Source organism: Podarcis bocagei (assembly GCF_964188305.1).
Source record: "Podarcis bocagei genome assembly, chromosome: 1".
Taxonomy (NCBI): domain Eukaryota; kingdom Metazoa; phylum Chordata; class Lepidosauria; order Squamata; family Lacertidae; genus Podarcis; species Podarcis bocagei.
Genome location: NC_138125.1, coordinates 138,223,238 through 138,242,459, shown reverse-complemented (window position 1 = coordinate 138,242,459; position 19,222 = coordinate 138,223,238). Strand labels below are relative to the sequence as shown.

Genomic DNA, 19,222 nt, shown 5'->3' with positions numbered 1-19,222 from the left:
ATTAAAAGCAATACTGCGAACTCTGCTTAGAGGCATTTCCAGAATGCACAGTTTTAGTCACAAGTAACTATATTTCCTTGAATTTCTTTCTACCATGCACTGCGGATTGATTGTTGCCTCTGGCAGAAACTTAAGAATTGCTATACTTGGTTTCACCCAAAAATGTAAGATTAAATGGGCCAGTTGTGAGATAGCCAGTTGGATAATTGTCTGCTCAGAGGTTGGTCTGGTTCATACACAATGCTAAATCAATAAATTATAATTTAACACGAACAAGCATAATGCTGGTGCGCAGACTCATGCTGCACAAGGAAGAAACAAACAAGAGTCCTGGCTTAGTATTACATGTGAACCGGCACATGTTTTTTAAATTACTGTTTACTGTTGTATGTGAAACTGAACATTGTTACTCGTTGCAAGAACTACATCCACTTGGAAGAAGATATAGTTTTAGTGTTAATCCATCTAAGTTCTCAACACATGACTGGATGTTTTACCAACACCCATAGAGAGGCAAGAGTAGTCCCATATACTGGTCAAGCCCAGAATGGAGTTAGGAATTGACAAAAGCAAACACCAGATTTCAGGACAGGACAAGGATGTGTGGAATCTAGATGGACCTCTAGAGACAGCCGCACTTTCAGTAACTGCTCACTTAGGTCCCTTAGGAAGGAGGACACAGGTCACTTAGGAAGCACAAGTAGGATGAATACTGCTGCCAGGGACTATGAGTTTGTTCTACTGCTGTTTAGGAAATCCTGTTACTCAGAACTAGCACAGCAGGTGGATATAAATACCCTTGACAGACGTGTAAACCTTCTGGTGGAGTTTACAAAGGAGAATTCCACTCAGATAGAAGCAACTGTTGTAGAGGAAAGGCTGTTTAGGCCAGTTACTATTACTATCTGAGACGGTAGTCTTAAAAGAGCATGCTTTCAAAATATTACCCACTGACTAAATACAAACTATGGACAGGACTATTGCGGCCACTGCCAGCATTGACCTAGAAGGGTGTACCAATTCTGTGCACGAGCCCAACAGATGCTCCTCTTGCTTTTATTTCCCAAGCAAGCATGCACAAATTGATTCTGAATTCATCGAGCACACAAAAGTAGTAATAGCTCTCCAGCTGTCAAGCAGAAAGAGCTAGAACCATTCTACTTTGAGGTTGCAAATGCTATTTTTATTTCATTTCAGTTGAGTGATGTGTGAGAAGGAAACAATACTCAGACCAAAGAAGGTGCTTTCGTAGGTCCCTCCCCCATATCTTAAGGAACAGGAAATTCTGTATAGTTCAAAAGAAAAAATTGTGGCTCTTCTATTTTACATTATTACAAGAAGAACTGAGTAATGTATTTTATCTTTTTTGTAAGGGCTTTGGCTACACAAAATAAGTAAATAATATTCAAGAAGAACCATTAACACACATTTAATCTATTTTCCATTCATTAAACAAATTTATTACAATCACCACCAACTGTGGCTCCCAAAGGACCGTTTCTGCATTTCATTCAAAAGATCAAGAAGTAATTTTGGGGCTGCAGAGAAAGACAACTCAATATCTTTCACATACCTCCTTTTGCTGCCTCTCCAGTTCCTTCATTCGGATTTCTCGTGCTTCAGCTCGTGCTGCACGCTTTGCTGCAAGCCTCGCTTCAGCCTACCATAAAGAAAAAAAAGAATAAAGCTATATTTCCACATAGTTTAAACTTGCAGAACATGCCTTAGCTGGAGGGGAAGTACATGTAGGCAGACAACAAGCTTTCACGCAAAATGCTCACCATTAGTCACTGGTAGTATTCAATACCTGCTTGTTCTGTCATCCAATAGAATACCTTTAGCCTGCTCCAAGGCAGGGATAGCCAAGGTGGTGCTCTCCAGATCAGGCATGACGGGAGCTGGAGTCCAGCATCATCTGGAGGACACCACACATTGACTATTACAGCTCCAAGGTTTGCATCAAAGTACGCCATACCATCAGTAATGTAAAGGCATTTCTAAAAGATGCAATGATTGGCCTTTAGCCTGACACGAGTCACTTGTAAATGCAAATACAAAATAGAAAGCAAAGGAGAACCATTTGGAAACTCAAATACATGCTCTAGCTAGCCAGTATAGGTTTTGCACTTTAATTACAGATATGAGAATAGTAACCACCCCCTACCTTCATCTTGTAAAAATAGCCAAAATATGTTTTGTTTTGTGAACTCAAAATCTTGCTTATCATGTAGAGACAATTTAGTTGGTCCTAATAAAACAATACTGTTGCTGTTGGGTTTTTCTTTCTGATGAAACATTATGGTTATATATGAGTTTTGTCTATGAGGCATTTGACAAGGTATTATTCCTTTGTACATAACTGGGGAATTCACAACTACAAAGCTAGTTTCACCTTTCCCTTACATAAAGTGCCTAAGTAATATGCAAGAAAAGGCTGACTTGAAAAACAGGTTTCCTTCAGCAACTACATCTATAAATAAATGCACTGATTCAACTCACTCAGCATCCATGTGTCAAAAATAGACCACATATAAATATGCTACATGTTTCCTCTGAAAGCCTTTTAGCACACCATTGTAATTATTAACTATTTGGAATGGCTGCTTCAATTTTAATGGGCGTTATCTGCTTACATGCAAAATCAAGCGTTCATAAAACAGATATTTTGTTTTGAACGCTAAGCCAGTCTTGATCATTCACAGAAGTTATTTCTACCTCTTTCCCCCAAGCATCTTGATAAAATTACACTTCAATATATTAAAAGTTTAACTTTTAATTTAAAAAGTTAACTTCAATGTCACATTAAGTGGCAAATACATTGACAATTCACCAATCCCTAGCACAAAAAGGAGATTAATCAGAGGCTGAAGTGAGGGGAAGCGGCTCTGGAAAATTAGAAGCCCTTGTTTCTAAGGGCAAATACAACAACTACACAGGATAAGCTGACTCATTTCTTAAATGCTGCTAAAAGTGCTATGGAAAAATCCAACTATGACAGATTATGTCCCGCTTCCTTAGAAAGGTTTCCCCATCCTCCCCGAGATTTGCCATTACTGTGGCTTGGAAAATGTTCTACCTATTGCTACACTTTGCCACTATTTTCTAGTTCTGGGTTTATTGAATAGATGGGTTATTATGTTCTTGCGTGCCATCATTCTGATTATATAGTTGTTTGCATTGGTTTCCAAATACATGTACAATATTTTTAGTGAAACATTTTCCTGTTCAGGGAAGGGGTGGGGTCTTCTTAAAATATAGCTTTGAAAAAGCATCTAGGTTTTTAAAAGTTGTTCTGAAAATGCCTCAAAAATCCAAAGTATTTTAAATTGTTACAGAACATAAATAACTCTTAGAATTAATGACGTCTGAAATTCATGGCAAAAAGGCAGAGATTATGCAACATATGTAGTAATTACAGATTACCAAGAAACAGCATGGTAGAAAACTATCCTATGGTAAGCTGCCCATCAGTATTTCCCCTGCGTTGTCTTGAAACAGGATGTCCATGTTGTGACGTGGTGTTTGTGATTTCAGCTCTCTTGACATAATATGCTGGAGACAGTTCTCTAGTAACACTTCTTTATTAAAGCAACAAGACTGAAGACTGAGGAGGGGAAAGCTACATTTATAGGGACAGGGGACTAGTTAGGAAGGATACATTTTGGAGGGAACAATATCAGGCAATCACAGTCCTGCCTTTTGGAGGGAACCAATAAGACAGAGGATCCAAATACAGCAGCTTAAATGAACCAATAGTAGCTGTACCCTCTGAAACCAAAAGGCAGTTACTTTACCCTAATGCAAATACAGACAATAATAATACAGATATAAAATCCTTTGACTCAATACACAACACCCCTCCCCCCTAGTGAGCACAGCAGACGTAATCTCTCAGGCACTGTGGGGTGCTACAACTTCTACTTGATCTCCTGACAACAGGTGTTGCCGGTTCTGGATTGGGTGTTACCTGTGGTAGAGGGGCTGCTATAGGGGTTTCGTCAGGAACAGATGGAGTCCCAGACATCTCAGGGTCCCCTACCTGTACCTCGTCATCATGAGGACTAGCAGACCCTGGTTCATTTGCTGAAGCCCCTGGTGACTGCACCTCTGGGCCATTTTCACTCTGGTCTTGCAGCTCTGCGTCGTTAGCCAGGGATGAATTATCTGACTCCTCCCTACTGAGCGCCCGGCGCCTCAGCTGATCTATATGTCTCTTCCACACTTGCCCATTTTCCAAGGTCACATAATAGGACACAGGTCCACTAGCCCGGGTGACCACACCAGCCACCCACCGCGAACCCCGTGAATAGTTCCTCACCCAGACCAGATCTTCAGGGGCGAGATACCTGGTTGTGTCAGTCTCAGCCTGGGGGGTTGCTCTTGAATTACGGTTTGGCATTTTATCCAGGTGGACATAATCCAGCACCGTTACCAGTCTTCTACCCAAGAGCAGCTCAGCTGGCGACTTGCCCGTCGCAGTACACGGCGTCGCATGCTGCAAAAATAACATTCGCGTGATGCGAGCTGACCAGTTACCCTCCATTAAGCACGCAATGGATTCTTTAGCTGTTCTTACCATGCGCTCAGCCTGCCCATTGGAGGATGGGTGAAAGTTATCAGCCAAGAATGCCCTGAATTCTTGGGATACAAAAGCTGCCCCATTATCTGATACAATGGTCTCAGGTAACCCGTGGGTTGCAAACAGCTGCCTCAACACCTTGATTACGGCAGCTGATGCCATGCTAGGGACCATCGCCACTTCTAACCATTTGGAATATGCATCGATGATAACCAAAAAGACCTTCCCCTGGAATGGCCCAGCAAAATCTAAGTGCAGCCGGCTCCAGGGAGATCTGGACTGCTCCCACCAGTGGACTGGTGCTCTGGCCGCTTCTGGCCGCACCTCTTGGCATGCCTTGCATGTTCGTACCCATTGTTCTATGTTCTGGTCCATTCCAGGCCACCACACATAACATCGGGCTAGCGACTTCATCCTGACCATTCCCGGGTGTCCCCTGTGAAGCGTCTCAAGAACCCTGTTTCTCAGTGGTGCTGGGATGATCACCCTATCTCCCCACAGGAGACACCCCTTATGCATGGACAACTCGTGCTGCCTTGTCGCATAAGGCCTGAATTTGTCTTCATGCGGACCACCTGGCCACCCCCTCCCCACCCAAGTGAGCACACGGGAGAGAACAGCATCTTTCCTCGTTTTCTCAGCTATATCAGTAGCCGTTACAGGAGCCCCCGGAAGTGTTTCCAGCATCATTATGTGCTCCGCTGGAGCGGGATCCTCATTGCTCCCGCCAGGGAGGGGCAATCGACTCAGCGCATCAGCGTGGCACAACCGTTTCCCCGACACATGGGTCAAGGTGTACTGGAACCCGTTCAGGAATATAGACCAACGCAACATTCTGGGGGAGAGAATTTGTGGCGTTTGTTTGTTCGGGTTGAACAACCCTAACAGTGGTTTGTGGTCCGTTTCAATGGTGAAATGGCGACCGTACACATAATCATGGAACTTTTTGATTCCTGCCACAATTGCAAGCGCCTCTTTGTCAATTTGAGCATAGTTGCGCTCCGTGGGCGACAACGTACGGGAATAGAAAGAGATGGGCTTTTCCGACCCATCCGGTTCCCTATGACTCAGCACTGCCCCCAGGCCGTATTGAGAGGCATCACATGCCAGGACCAGCGCTTTTGACTCATCATAATGAGCAAGGACGCTCCTGCTACTCAGCATTCCTCACAAGGAGTCAAAAGCCTTCTGCTGCCCCTGCCCCCATCGCCACACATTCTTTTTCTGCAACAGTCTATGTAATGGTTCAGCTACCGAAGCTTTCTGGGGTAAGAACGAATGATAAAAGTTAATAAGTCCCAGGAATGACTGCAACTCCGTCTTGTTCTGTGGTCGTGGTGCCTCGATGATGGCCTTAATCTTAGCATCTGTGGGGTGGATGCCTGATGCATCAATTTTAAACCCCAATAAATCCACAGCTGGCACCCCAAAACTGCATTTTTCCTTTTTCAGTTGCAACCCCACCTCCTTGAACTTGAGCAACACTGCACGGACACGCGCAACCAGTTCCTGTGGGTCTTTTCCAGCAATCAAAACGTCATCAAAAAATGGCAAGACCCCCGGCAGACCTCTTAACAGGCGTTCCATGAGCCCTTGAAAAATCCCTGGGGCCACACAAACTCCAAATTGTAATCTGTTAACTCTGAACGCCCCTTTATGTGTGACAATAGTTTGTGCTTCCGCTGATTGTGGGGTTACTGGCAGCTGTTGGTAAGCTTGTGCCAGGTCAATTTTGGCGAACACCTTGCCCCCAGCCAGTTTAGCCAACAGATGTGATACAACTGGAATGGGGTATGAGTTTCCCCTGAGTGCCTTATTGATAGTACATTTGTAATCTGCACAGATCCTGACTTCCCCATTTGCTTTAAGGGGCGTGACAATTGGAGTCTCCCACTTAGCAGAGTCCACGGGTGAGAGAACTCCCTGCTTGACCAATTTATCCAGCTCTGCTTCGATCTTGGGTTGCAGTGCAAATGGCACTCGCCTTGGTTTGAGTCGGATTGGGGCCACCCCAGGGTCCAACTCGAAGTCAACTGGGGGCCTTTTATAACAACCCAGTTTTCCATTAAAGAGACCAGCAAATTCTTTGCATAATGCCTCGCTCATCTCAGGGCAGGTTTGGATTGAATTAAGCCCTGATATACTCAGTCCCAGGGCGGGGAACCAGTCAGTGCCCAGGAGACTGGGGCGACTGCCCTTCGCAATCACCAGTTTGAGTACAGCCTGTTTGTCCCGGAACTGAACTCTCATGGCACATTCCCATAACATGGATGCGGCCCGCTGAGTATGACTGCAAGGTTGCCGGAAAGGGCTCCAGAGGGGGCAACTTACCCCTGGGGAAGAATGTCCTCGCGGTCTGGTCCGACACGATAGTGAATCCAGATCCGGAGTCCACCTCCATGTCGCACTGCTGACCCTCAATCTTCACCTTGACGTGTGCCTTGCCTTGCGCTGGGAACTGCACGACCCTCCCGTTGATCTCCGTTACGTAGTGGCAGTCCTTTAGAAAATGGGTTGCTGTGGGCGGTCTGCGATGCTCCAGTCTAGGTGCTCCTGTCGCTCCCAACGCCGCCGATCTACAGACCCTGGCGATGTGACCCATCTTCCCGCACGTCCGGCACATAGCATCCCGGAAACGACAACTCTTCCGCTCATGGTTTCCGCCACAACCTGGACACCTGCCTCGGTGATCTTTGTGCACTGTGCAGGCCTGACGCACTGACTCGACCCCACGGACTGGGCTCTGGCTCGGAGTAGCCTCTAGCTCGTCCATGGCATGCACAACTTCTATCTGTGGCTTAGAGGCCTTGCGACTGGCATCAAGCTCCTCTCTTTCATAATTCTCCGTGGCGGTGGCCTCCTTCAAGGCTGAAGCAAGGGTAACCTCTTCTTTAGCCACGATGCGTCTTCTGGCTTTCTTGCTGCTCAGACCACCGACAAACCGATCCAGGAGAGTCTCTTCCAGATTTTGGAAGTTGCAGTGCTGAGCGAGCTTCCGCAGTTCAGCTAGAAATGCAGATACAGACTCCCCAGTACGCTGCTGCCTCTTATGAAACTCCATCCGCCGGGCCATATTCATTCAGATTTTAGAAGAGAGGATTGAACCCAAGCAAGCAAGTCACCAACGTTCAAAATGAGACCATGATCGGTTGAGAAAGAATCCTGGCAGAAGTAGACTCTCCTTGCAACCTCTCCACCAACACATGGCATGATCTGGAGTCACCAGACATTTTTACATCTTCCACAAATCAAACCCTCCCTGCTCCAACCCCCAATGGGCATAATAGGATGCCCTGAATGGACTGTGGATCCATAAGCTTCTGTGAAGCCTGCAAACTTCATACCATGAACCAAGTCCTCCCAGCTATGTGGGAGAGGCATTTGCATTTCAGACATCCAATATACCAAATTAGTTAATCAGGTTGATATGTGCCATTCTAATTCAGGTCCAGAGAAGCAAGATGGCCACTTAATAAAGATTTCACACCTTTAAGAGATAATACTATAGGCTACTTATGTGAACCACGGTGATACAGATAGGAGTAGAAACAAAACCAGTAACTTGTAGTCCCTGAATCTGAAAACCAAAATAGGTAATTTTTTAGTTACTGAAATTTTGCTTGCATTAATAAATTCTTTCCTGGCACTATGACTTATGCTGCCCAGACAAGCAACATGTTGCCAAGCAACCAACTGCCTGGAGTTCTTAATTGGTAGGGAAGCGGAAAAAACCAACGAAAACTTGAGGAGCTTTGGGATGACAACACCTAGCAACAGTATTCAGCTTGCCCATGAATTTTCCAAACTTCTGCCAGCTTCAACACAGTAATTCAGCCTGGCAAACAAACTGTTATGTTACCATCAGATCTTCCATAACTGACGATCTGCACTTATTTTTAAGCATATTGCAGAATTTTAGATTACAATGAGGAATTCCAGATGCTAGAATCCACATCTGATTCCCCTTTCATGTGTTGTCCTGTGTTTTCCCTGTTGGAAGAAAGCAATTGTATTTCCTTATCTAGAGCTTGAAGGAGCACTGATTTATCTAGCGATCTAGCCAGCACTTGTTTGTAAGCCTCTATGTCTAAGTTAGTGGGACATGGGTGGCGCTGTGGGTTAAACCACAGAGCCTAGGACTTGCCGATCACAAGGTCGGCGGTTCAAATCCCTGCAATGGGGCGAGCTCCCGTTGCTCGGTCCCTGCTCCTGCCAACCAAGCAGTTTGAAAGCACATCTTAGTTCAAGTAGATAAATAGGTACCGCTCCGGCGGGAAGGTAAATAGTGTTTCCGTGCGCTGCTCTGGTTCGCCAGAAGCGGCTTAGTCATGCTGGCCACATGTCCCGGAAGCTGTACGCCGGCTCCCTCGCCCAATAAAGCGAAATGAGCACCACAACCCCAGAGTCGGCAATGACTGGACCTAATGGTCAGGGGTCCCTTTACCCTTTACCTTTTATGTCTAAGTTAACACCACATCTAAAAGCTGAGCCATTTTGTTTGTTCTCCTCCAACTTGTTGAGACCTTGCTGTTTTTCTCTCTCATCTCCACTCATCCTGTAAGTAGTTCTTACATGAATAAAGCCTTTGAAATGGTAAGTGATTATTCCAATCTAACTCTACTAAGCTGCAGGGTCTCCTGACAGTCTCAAAATATGATGCAATCCCATTCTGCAAGGATGCATTTGTGAATAATACAACCACCCGAGTAGGGCCTGTGTCAAGTGTATTTCTCACTTTCATTTCCAACAACAGTACAGTATGTCAAATACCTTACAGAGATCCAAACAATGGAAACATGTTCATATTATTCATGTACACATACCAGCATCGTTAGGTTGACCATATGAAAACTGTGGGAACCCAGGAAAATGGCTTTTTATGTACAGATATTGAACTACGATTTGGAGGTTTTGTACATTTTCAACCTGATGGTTTCTTCTTTAGCTATTGGTATCATCAGCAGTAAATGCAGTTTGTTCCTGCAGCAACTCACCTATTGCTTGAGCAACTGAGCCCATCTAAAGAATAGAACCTTGTTCAGGCCTTATAGCACTAACAAAAATATCTATCTCGCCTAAGAAAGCCTGCACATTTAGAGATTTGGCAGATTCCTACTTTGTTTCTGCTTCCTCTTCACTTTCTAGCCTGGCCAGTTCGGTGCCCATACTGATTTGCTGCCAGCAATTACAATGGCTCCTTGTGAGCTTTTAAACAAACAAAACATACTCTCTTAAGATACACGGGCCTAATTATGGCATGGGAAACAAACATCCTATTGTCATCATTGCTAGTATTGACTGTTTATGTATTGTATGACAGATGGCAAGAACAAGAGGATTGCTGAAAGCCATGCAGTACTTCTCAGCTTCACCAAAATCAAGCAAGCTTCCCATTTCAGTTAAGTATTGTTTAGAAGTTGGAATATAGGGGACCCTACAAAAGTGAAAGCCTAAGGAGAAGAAGAGCTCTTCGCTCTGTCTGCCCTGGCAACTCTCTATAGGAATTTATGGAGAAAGGGTTGCTAGTGACAGGCTTGGCTCAAAATCAAGCCAGCCTCTTATGATTAGGTTCTCAAGTGATTCCATGCAAACTAAACAAGCCATTCTTCACTGTGCGTTGTCATCTGGTTGATTCACTTTTCCGGCACACATCCAAACAAAACAACCTAACTTGATCTGCTTGCTTGTTGATGGCATGAAGAAGGGGGTCCTTATTCTATTAGCTAAAATAAAAGGTAAAGGTAAAGGGACTCCTGACCATTAGGTCCAGTCGTGGCCGACTCTGGGGTTGCGGCGCTCATCTCGCTCTATAGGCTGAGGGAGCCAATGTTTGTCCGCAGACCATTTTTCCGGGTCATGTGGCCAGCATGACTAAGCCGCTTCTGACGAACCAGAGCAGCACATGGAAACGCCGTTTACCTTCCCACCAGAGCGGTACCTATTTATCTACTTGCACTTCGTGCTTTCGAACTGCTAGGTTGTCAGGAGCAGGAACCGAGCAACGGGAGCTCACCCTGTCGAGGGGATTCGAACCGCCAACCTTCTGATCGGCAAGCCCTAGGCTCTGTAGTTTAACCCACAGCGCCACCCGTGTCCCAGCTAAAATAAAAACAATCACACAAATTGCTGCTGATTTCAGAAATATTCAGTGCATTCTTACCTTTTTAAAAATCACATTCAAACCAACTGCCAACAGATTTAATTAACTTCATACAATTTATATTTAAAAGCCACACACCCTTAACGCTCATAGCAATATTTATATTTCCTCACTGTAATTCAATAAGCACCCCTTTGCAAACAGATAGGGAGAGAGTGGCTGCCCCAGCTCCTGCCTTCCCTCTTCACCCACCGTTTCTGTAGTGTTCCAATGATTTCACACAGCACACTACCACCAAAAATGTAATGGTAGTAGCCATGCCATCAGGCTGCCTCAGTAGGAAAGTTGAGAAGCAGGGTTATTCCACTAGTTTTATTGAAATACCAGCTCCATCAGATGCCTTGTGCCCCTGAGATGTTTCTATCCCAGTTGAGTTATTAAAAGAGCTCCTACTTAAGAATTTGTGCCTGAGTTTGCTTTTTTAAACTGATTGTATGTAAGCCACTCTGGAAGCCTTTATGGATGAAGAGCATGGTATAAATGCTAACAACAACAACAACAACAACAACAACACTGATAAAATCTCAAGCACTTTCTTCCAAGTGCTTCTGGTCATGATAAATTTAACAGAGAAGGGGGATATGGCCTGCTCCTTCTGGCTGCACAAAAAATCATCAGAATTTCTAAGGAGCTTTGGATTTTGCTCGAGATACACATTATGTATCTCTATGAAAATAGTTAATTGACTTCAGCAGATTATGAGAAAAACAAAACAAGTTATGGATTACTTAATATGGTAAGACTTCATAATGATAAATACCAACTCACAGCAAGTCAGTGTTGATTTATTTATTGATTGGTTGCATTTTAGGCAGGGGGGGGAAATGGCTCTCAGGGGAGATTACAGTATCAAAACCGTGTTAAGAACAAAGTGAAATATTTAAATGATGATCTAACACAATCTCTGACTTATTCAACTCATCAGTCACATGCTCAGGGTACTAAAATTGCAACAAACATTGGCCAAATATTTAACAACTTGAAGCTAATGCAAACAAACTTAGCATAGTGCCCAAATGTTCTCCACAACAGCCTATGAGTCATTAGGCATTTGGAGTTTAGTTGCTCACTGTGCTCATCTGATTCGCTGGGCAAATCACTGGCAAAACAGGACTAGTTTACTTGTAGCCTGGCCACTTAAATTGAGAAAGGCAGTCAGCCCCTTCATTTAAAGCCCCATGATAGTAGATGATCCCATCTCTCCCATCCCAGTGACATTCCATTCTGAAAAGTATAGATAAATCTATATCAATCTCACATTTCCTATCCAATTATTTCTAAAAGTGGACTTAAAAATTCATTTTACGTTGCTCCACAGGTATACTGTCTAGAAAGCCAACAAAACAGCGATAATTAGCACAGTGAGTAAGAGATTGAGCTACAAACAAGCAAGCCCCCTGTTCAAATCTCATCTCTGCTATAAACTTACTACTGTAGTGGTCTTATGGAAAGCGTTCTCTCTCAACCTCAGCCCCTGACACACCATTTATGGTGCTATGGGAGATAATAACATTGTCTTACCATACAGAGTATATGTTGTGATTGCAACTAGATAATGCAAGTATTCCAAGGACTCCAAATGCAAGTGTTAAACAAATGTGAAGCATCATTATTCAAGAGAATCAATATTTTAAAAATGAAACGTATTGGTTATTAAGGAGTTGTGTACATTCTGTTTCCCATAACTTGCAATTACTTGGGTAATGAAGGGATAAAAAGAAACAAAACCATGATGTTAACTTCATTTCACAATTCAGACAAAGAGTTAATATTGAACATTCAGTCCGACACTGATTTCACAACATGAATTATAGCCTGCACACAAACACACCCTTTTAAGGAGACTGTTTGCGTAATTACTAAACTACTTAAAGCAATGCCGGCCAAATACTTAACTATTTGGATTACTAAAAAAGATGTATTCCAAAAATTCATATACAGAAACATAGATGGACCTCAATATAGAGGTTACCTATAATTAGTTAAAGGAAAGCTGCTGGAGCAGTAATCTTCATTTAGCAAAATAAACACCATTTAATCCTGAAATAAAATCTATGTCAAGTGCAAAGTCATGCAAATGTAGATGTTAAGCTAACTGGGTAGCTTTCAGAGTAGATGGTATTTCTGCTGCTGCTGCTCCACATAGCCACTGTGCTCCATAAATCTGTTCCATCCCCCAGACCAGATTTTTGGGACAGGTGAAGGGAACCTGTTGTGCCAATGCTGCTCATTCCACTGCTGGGCAGACACCACTGGATTTTACTCACTGAAAGCAGAAGTATTTAATGCAGATGTCCCAGAACAGCAGGGATCCTGAATTTACTTCCACTTAGAAGCCTTACTATATTGTAGGCAAACCAAAATGCATCAAGTGTGTGTTCTTCATATTGAAAGAGATGCCTACAAGCATCTGAACACAAAACCATGCCTTAGTGCAAAAGTATGCATCTGAATTTAAACTTTAATATGAAAATGCCTGGAGCTATCCAGCTACCACCTTCTCAAGCACCTTGCCCCCCTCCCCCCGCCAAACTATATTAAAAGCTAGACCTTGGATTTCTTTCTATTTGAAATGGGACTTCTAAAACCACATCTAGGGCATAACACAACAGATTTTCATCCCACTAGCAAACTGGAACTACAAGAATATCCTTGATTATTATTTTTTTGGTAGGCATAGAAGTTGTTAGATGCAAATATTGTAAACTACTATAACTCAATAAATCTTAAAAATATTTTTCTGAAATTTAGCCTTTAAAAAATTACAACCTTTGCCTTTGTTATGCATTTTTTTATTATTATTTTGGAAACCACCTTGTGATCCTTGGATGAAGGGTGGTATAGAAATTTAATAACTAATAATATAATAGTATATAATAACAACAATAATAATATAGAATCTCTGTCCTAAATATGAGAGATGGGAAAAATAATATTGTTAGTATTTTTAGACTCTAGAGTGCTGAAAAATCCAGCCACTTTAATTGCTCTCACAACTGGGTATATATAAATAAAATAGCTGGCATGTGCATAGTCTCAGGAGTACATTCTTTTAAACATGTGAAGTAAAGCTGCCATATGTCTGGAATTTCCCGGACATATCCAGAATACTGCAATTGGAAGCAGTGTCCCTGAGAAAATCACGGAAATGTCTGGGAAAATCTCTGCTAATGTGCTAACCAGCTCAACAACTTTGGGCAAAAAAAGCTCAACAACTTTTCTGGATTTTCACTGTTTGAAATATGGCAACGCTAATGTGAAGCCTCACCTCAGCTGAATAACATTTCACTAGGACATTAGGAGTTACTCTCACTCAGTTAGTTAGTTACTCTGAGATTTTTGTTCACACACTTACTAAACAATAAGCTAATGTCCACTTACAGCAAATAGCAAGCTTCCTATTTAAGTGAGAGACAAACCCTTTCTTCAATCAGATTGTATTGTAAAAAGCCAATCAGTGACAGAGTCATTTTAATTTATTTATTAAAATACAGTAGCACCTTAGAGACCAACTAAGTATGTTCTGGGTATAAGCTTTCGTGTGCATGCACACTTCTTCCCTTCACCTGTCCTAAAAATTTGGTCTGGGGGACGGAAGGACCCTCTAGAACAGATTTATGGAGAAACACACTGCAGGGCTTATCGTATTGTCTGAAACCAGGCTTGTGATTTTGCTTAAGGCTTCATCTGTACCTAGGATTTAGCTCTCTCCAAACTATGAGCTGTAACGAAGGTTTTTCCTATGGTTTATGGCTCTTGGTTTGTCTGGGAGAGCTAAAGCAAAAGCTGAAGGGTGGCTGAAGGAAAAAGCTAGAGCAAGGACTGGAATGATCTACAGGAGTCTGAAGGAAAATCAGCTAGAGAGATCAGAATTTGAAAAAAATGGCTGAGGGGAACATGGACTAGGGAGTCAGAGGCGCAGAGCAGCACTTTCAGAGTCCAGAGCTGGCAATCTTATATAGAGATGCAGAGAAGGGAGCATTTTCTAGCCATCATTTCTGTTATGTATTGAAGTTCTCACCCTGGCCACCAGGAGTATCGTGTAGATAGTTTTCACTCAGGTCCACGTCAGTTACTTTAGGCGGGAAACCCTGGGTTGTTGTTGCTACAATGTTGACAGCCGGCTGCCTATAAAAGCAGGCTGGCTGAGCTGTTTGCTGTTCAGTTCAGTTCTGTCCCAGCTTACAAATAAAGAGCTGCTTTGAAGAATTGCTGTGTCGTCTGATATGTTCACCCACAACTTAACACTGGCGACGAGGATGGGATCGATGGACATCAGAGCACAGCCAGATGCAGCCACCCTCTGAGCTGAGCTGAATCAAGGAGCTGAAACACTGAGCGAAATCACAGAGCAGAACCAATTCAGAGCTGACGGTTCTGGCTAGAGCACTGTGTTCCATCCATCGCCCTCCACGTCGGCATCGGAACCATGGCTTCACTTGTGACTCTACTGCCGTTTGCCCCAGCCTCTGAATCATGGGACTCCTACCTCGCTCGGTTTGACTGCTACCTCTAAGCAAATGAGCTGACAAGAGGGTCTGTAGAGCAGAAGCGGGGCCTCTTCCTCAGCCTTTGTGGCCCCGAAGCGTTCACGACGGCCCGAGCATTGGTTGCGCCTCTAGCAGTCCAGGCATAGCCGTGGGACACGATTCAAGAGAAGCTCTGCAACCACTACGCGCCAAAGCCATCCAAGATTACTGCCTGCTATGCGTTCTACCACCGGAACCAGACAGAAGGGGAGTCCCATGATTCAGAGGCTGGGGCAAACGGCGGTACAGGCACGAGTGAAGCCACGGTTCCGATGCCAACGTGGAGGGCGATGGATGGAACACAGTGCTCTAGCCAGAACCGTCAGCTCTGAATTGGTTCTGCTCTGTGATTTCGCTCAGTGTTTCAGCTCCGTGATTCAGCTCCGCTCAGAGGGTGGCCACATCTGGCTGTGCCGGCTGCCTATAAAAGCAGGCCGGCTGAGCTGTTTGCTGTTCAGTTCAGTTCTGTCCCAGCTTACATATAAAGAGCTGCTTTGAAGAATCGCTGTGTCGTCTGATATGTTCACCCACAACTTAACAATTTCTACCAACCTTGCAGCACTGGGGTGGGATACTGAATCAATCATGCAGGCCTCTAGCTATTTTAGATATCATGCCTACTTAAAATGTAATCATAAAAAAATTCAGCTTTAGAAAGGATGTCAAACAGAGCAGTATACATCCTGTAAAATGCACTGAAATGCAGTTGCCAGGGAACTATTCAAAATTAATTCAATGTGTTGGCTTTATTTAATTTGGGGTGAATTTCATATGCTCATACTGAAGCAAATAAGAGATTAGCCACTTCTGCTAACCCACAAACCAGAAATGCTGGTACTGTGAACTTCTCAACCCCTTTCATTCCTTTCCAGCCTGGCCTTCCCAGGAGGACAGCATATGCTTAACCCAGTTTTAAAATGCCTCCTTCCTCCTCACATGGCACAGATGCACATGGTTCTTCTTGTCTCATGCTCACCAAGGAGAATAGGAGAATATTTAAAACTTATCAGGGTATCTATGCCTGGGCTGCTCTGGGAGGAGAGGGAGATAAACTTATTTACAAGCTATATAAAATATGTCAGTGTGTTAAATGGAGTCAGTCACCAGCACCTACTTTAGGAGCAGATAAGCGTCAGTAACTTTGAAGGAAAGCAGTTCAACATTGCAAAGCATAAGCCATACAGTCTAAGCTCTTTATGCATACTTTTTCATTTGACAACCATAGAGCTCTCAGTCTAAGCTGTGCCAGTCAGGAAACGCGTATTAAGATTTCCCATGCACGTGACACAGTATAATGCAATGCTTTTAGAACAACACTGATGTTAATGTTTACTGTTGCTGTTCCACAAGTGCACAAAAAGCATTTTTAAAATAGGCATAAAAATCAGCAAAATTGGAGGCGGCTTCTTCTTCTTTTGAACAGTGTACATTTTTCAAAACACTCACAACACATCTACAAGCGTGCAGTTCTCATGTATTTTGTCCTGTTGCCATTGTTATCCTAGAGGAGGGTATCAACAAGAACAGAATGGGAGTCTCTCATTGTGCTATATGGCAATTTAAATTAAGTGATCTGAACAACACACACACACAAAAATCAAACTTGATTAATGCCCTTTAAAATGCCCATTCTGTATTTATAGTTAGGATGGCAAGCAGGAGGTTAATCCCACTCTCTCAATGCCTGCTGAAGTGACAATTTCAATAGGCAATAGTGATTATAAGCACAGTGGTGATCAAAGAACATGAGTACAGAACAGCATGGACCAATCTTATGTATACAGAAGCATTCAGATCAGGTGCAGGGAATTCAATACAAAAGAGAGCTGGTATATAGTCCAGTCTCGAGTATTTACAGCAACCCCTCCAACATTTTTGCACATAATTAACAATAGCCTGTAAAGCTAGTTATAGGTCCCAATATACCCACTAAGATGCCCACAGATCCTATTTATTTATTTATTTTATAATGTTTAGATAAAGGTAAAAGGACCCCTGACCATTAGGTCCAGTCGCGGATGACTCTGGGGTTGCGGCGTTCATCTCGCTTACATACCACTAACTGTAAGAAAAACCTCAAAGTGGTTTATAAAAAAAACCAATAAAATTACCAATAAAAACAATTTAAATCAATGATTTAAAACATTCAGAGAGTAATTAAATTTTAAAACAGATTATGAAAACAGATTAAGATACAAATCAACATCCTACATATCTGAGTAAGCTTGCCTAAATGGTGTTTTAAGCAGGTCCATAAAAGAGTACTGTGAAGGCACCTGCCAGACAGGCATGGAGCTCCAAAGCCACACTAAAATACCCATTTCTTACACTTGCAGAATGGATATTGAATGGCACCTGTAACAGTGCCAGCCCCACAGATCAAAGAGGTTGAGTGCACATATATAGGGCAAGGCAATCTCACATGTATACTCTCTCTAAGTGAGATAACTGAGATAAAAGGGTTCAGATAAGATGTAGTGGAGCCCAGATCAGGCGTTACTTTCATCTCATGTTTTGGGATGGGAAAGTGGTGCTCAAGCAAGATTTCACCCTTACTAACAACATTGGAACAGGTCCAAAGCCTGTTTCCTTAAGTACAACTGGACATAATATACTACTAAATTAAAAGTACAATAGTAAAATGTAACATTCCTTCTAAAAACTTTTTAAGTACCACAGGAAGGAAGGTCTCATGCAACATGCACCAACTAGAGCTAAAGTTAATGGCTCACTAAGTCCATACCACATCTGCCAATTGTTATTGACCTAATGATAAATGAAATGTTTCAGACCAACCTTAAGTACAACTCATTCAGCTATAATTTATAAAGTTGGTGAATGGGCAAACGTGCTTCTATATAAACTAAAGTGATGCACATTGGGACAAAAAAATATCTTAACTTCAAATATACACTAATGGAGTCTGAACTGGCAGTGACTGATCAGAAAAGTATATTGATGTCAGCGTGGCTCTCAATGAAAATGTTGCTCTAGTGCTAGGCATCTGTGAAAAAGGCACTTAGCTGACACTCATGATGCACAGAGTTTCTTTAAAGCCACAAAGACCATCTATGAGCCAATAAATCATGGCATATGCCCCCTACACTCAACAAATGATACCACACCTAAAATATAAAGAAGCTATAGCATTGCGCTGGAAGATCATTACCAGCATCTCCTTAACTGCATCTCCCCTGTAGCTGCCGAGGTCTTCTCACAAGTTCCTCAAAAACAAGCTAGAGATGAGCTTGCAATATCTCCAGCTCTGGGAGAGTTGTGTACAGCTATTAACCAAATGAAAAACAGCAAAGCCAGTGGACCTGATGTGATACCTGCCGAAGTCTTCAAAGTGGGCAGAATTGAACTTACACAACAACTTCACAAGCTCATCGAAAAAATCTGGGAGAGAGAGAGGAGATCCCTGCAGATTTTAGGGATGCCAAAATTATCAACCTTTTTAAAAAAGCTTATAGTTTCCACAATCTGTTCTATCGGGGCATCTCTCTACTAGCAAAATTATTGCAAGGATCTTTAGCAAACTGTCTCCTCACTATCTGAGGCTACCATTCCTGAATCACAAAATGGTTTTCAACCTTCTAGGGGGACAGTGGACATGATTTTCACTGCTCAACAGTTTCAACAAAAGTGCAGAGAACAAAACCAACCCCTGTATATGACGTTTATCAACCTGACTACAGTCTTCAACACTGTGAAGCATAATGCCCTGTGGACTGTCCTTCTGAAAATCATCTGCCCAGATAAATTTGTGAATATCCTTTAGCTCCTCCATGATAATATGACAGCAACAATCGCAGATAACTATGGCTCTCAAAGTGACCCATGCAGTGGGATCAGTGTTAAACAAGATTGTGTTATTGCCCCAACTCTGTCATTTTCATTGCCATTTATTACCATTTTATTGCCATTTGTTGTTTTAATTTATTATTTTCATTT

The 19,222-nt window shown here is 42.9% G+C and overlaps 1 protein-coding gene across 12 annotated transcripts in view; it reads right to left on the bottom strand.

The window, feature by feature from the left end:
• LRRFIP1 (LRR binding FLII interacting protein 1) overlaps nucleotides 1–19,222 on the bottom strand; it is a 112,657-nt gene that overhangs the window by 68,724 nt on the left and 24,711 nt on the right. For all 12 annotated transcript variants that reach the window (XM_081200732.1, XM_081200729.1, XM_081200733.1 and 9 more), the window contains exon 2: nucleotides 1,574–1,660. In XM_081200732.1, coding sequence (XP_081056858.1) covers nucleotides 1,574–1,660 — 87 coding nt within the window. The remainder of the gene's footprint in view (nucleotides 1–1,573; nucleotides 1,661–19,222) is intronic.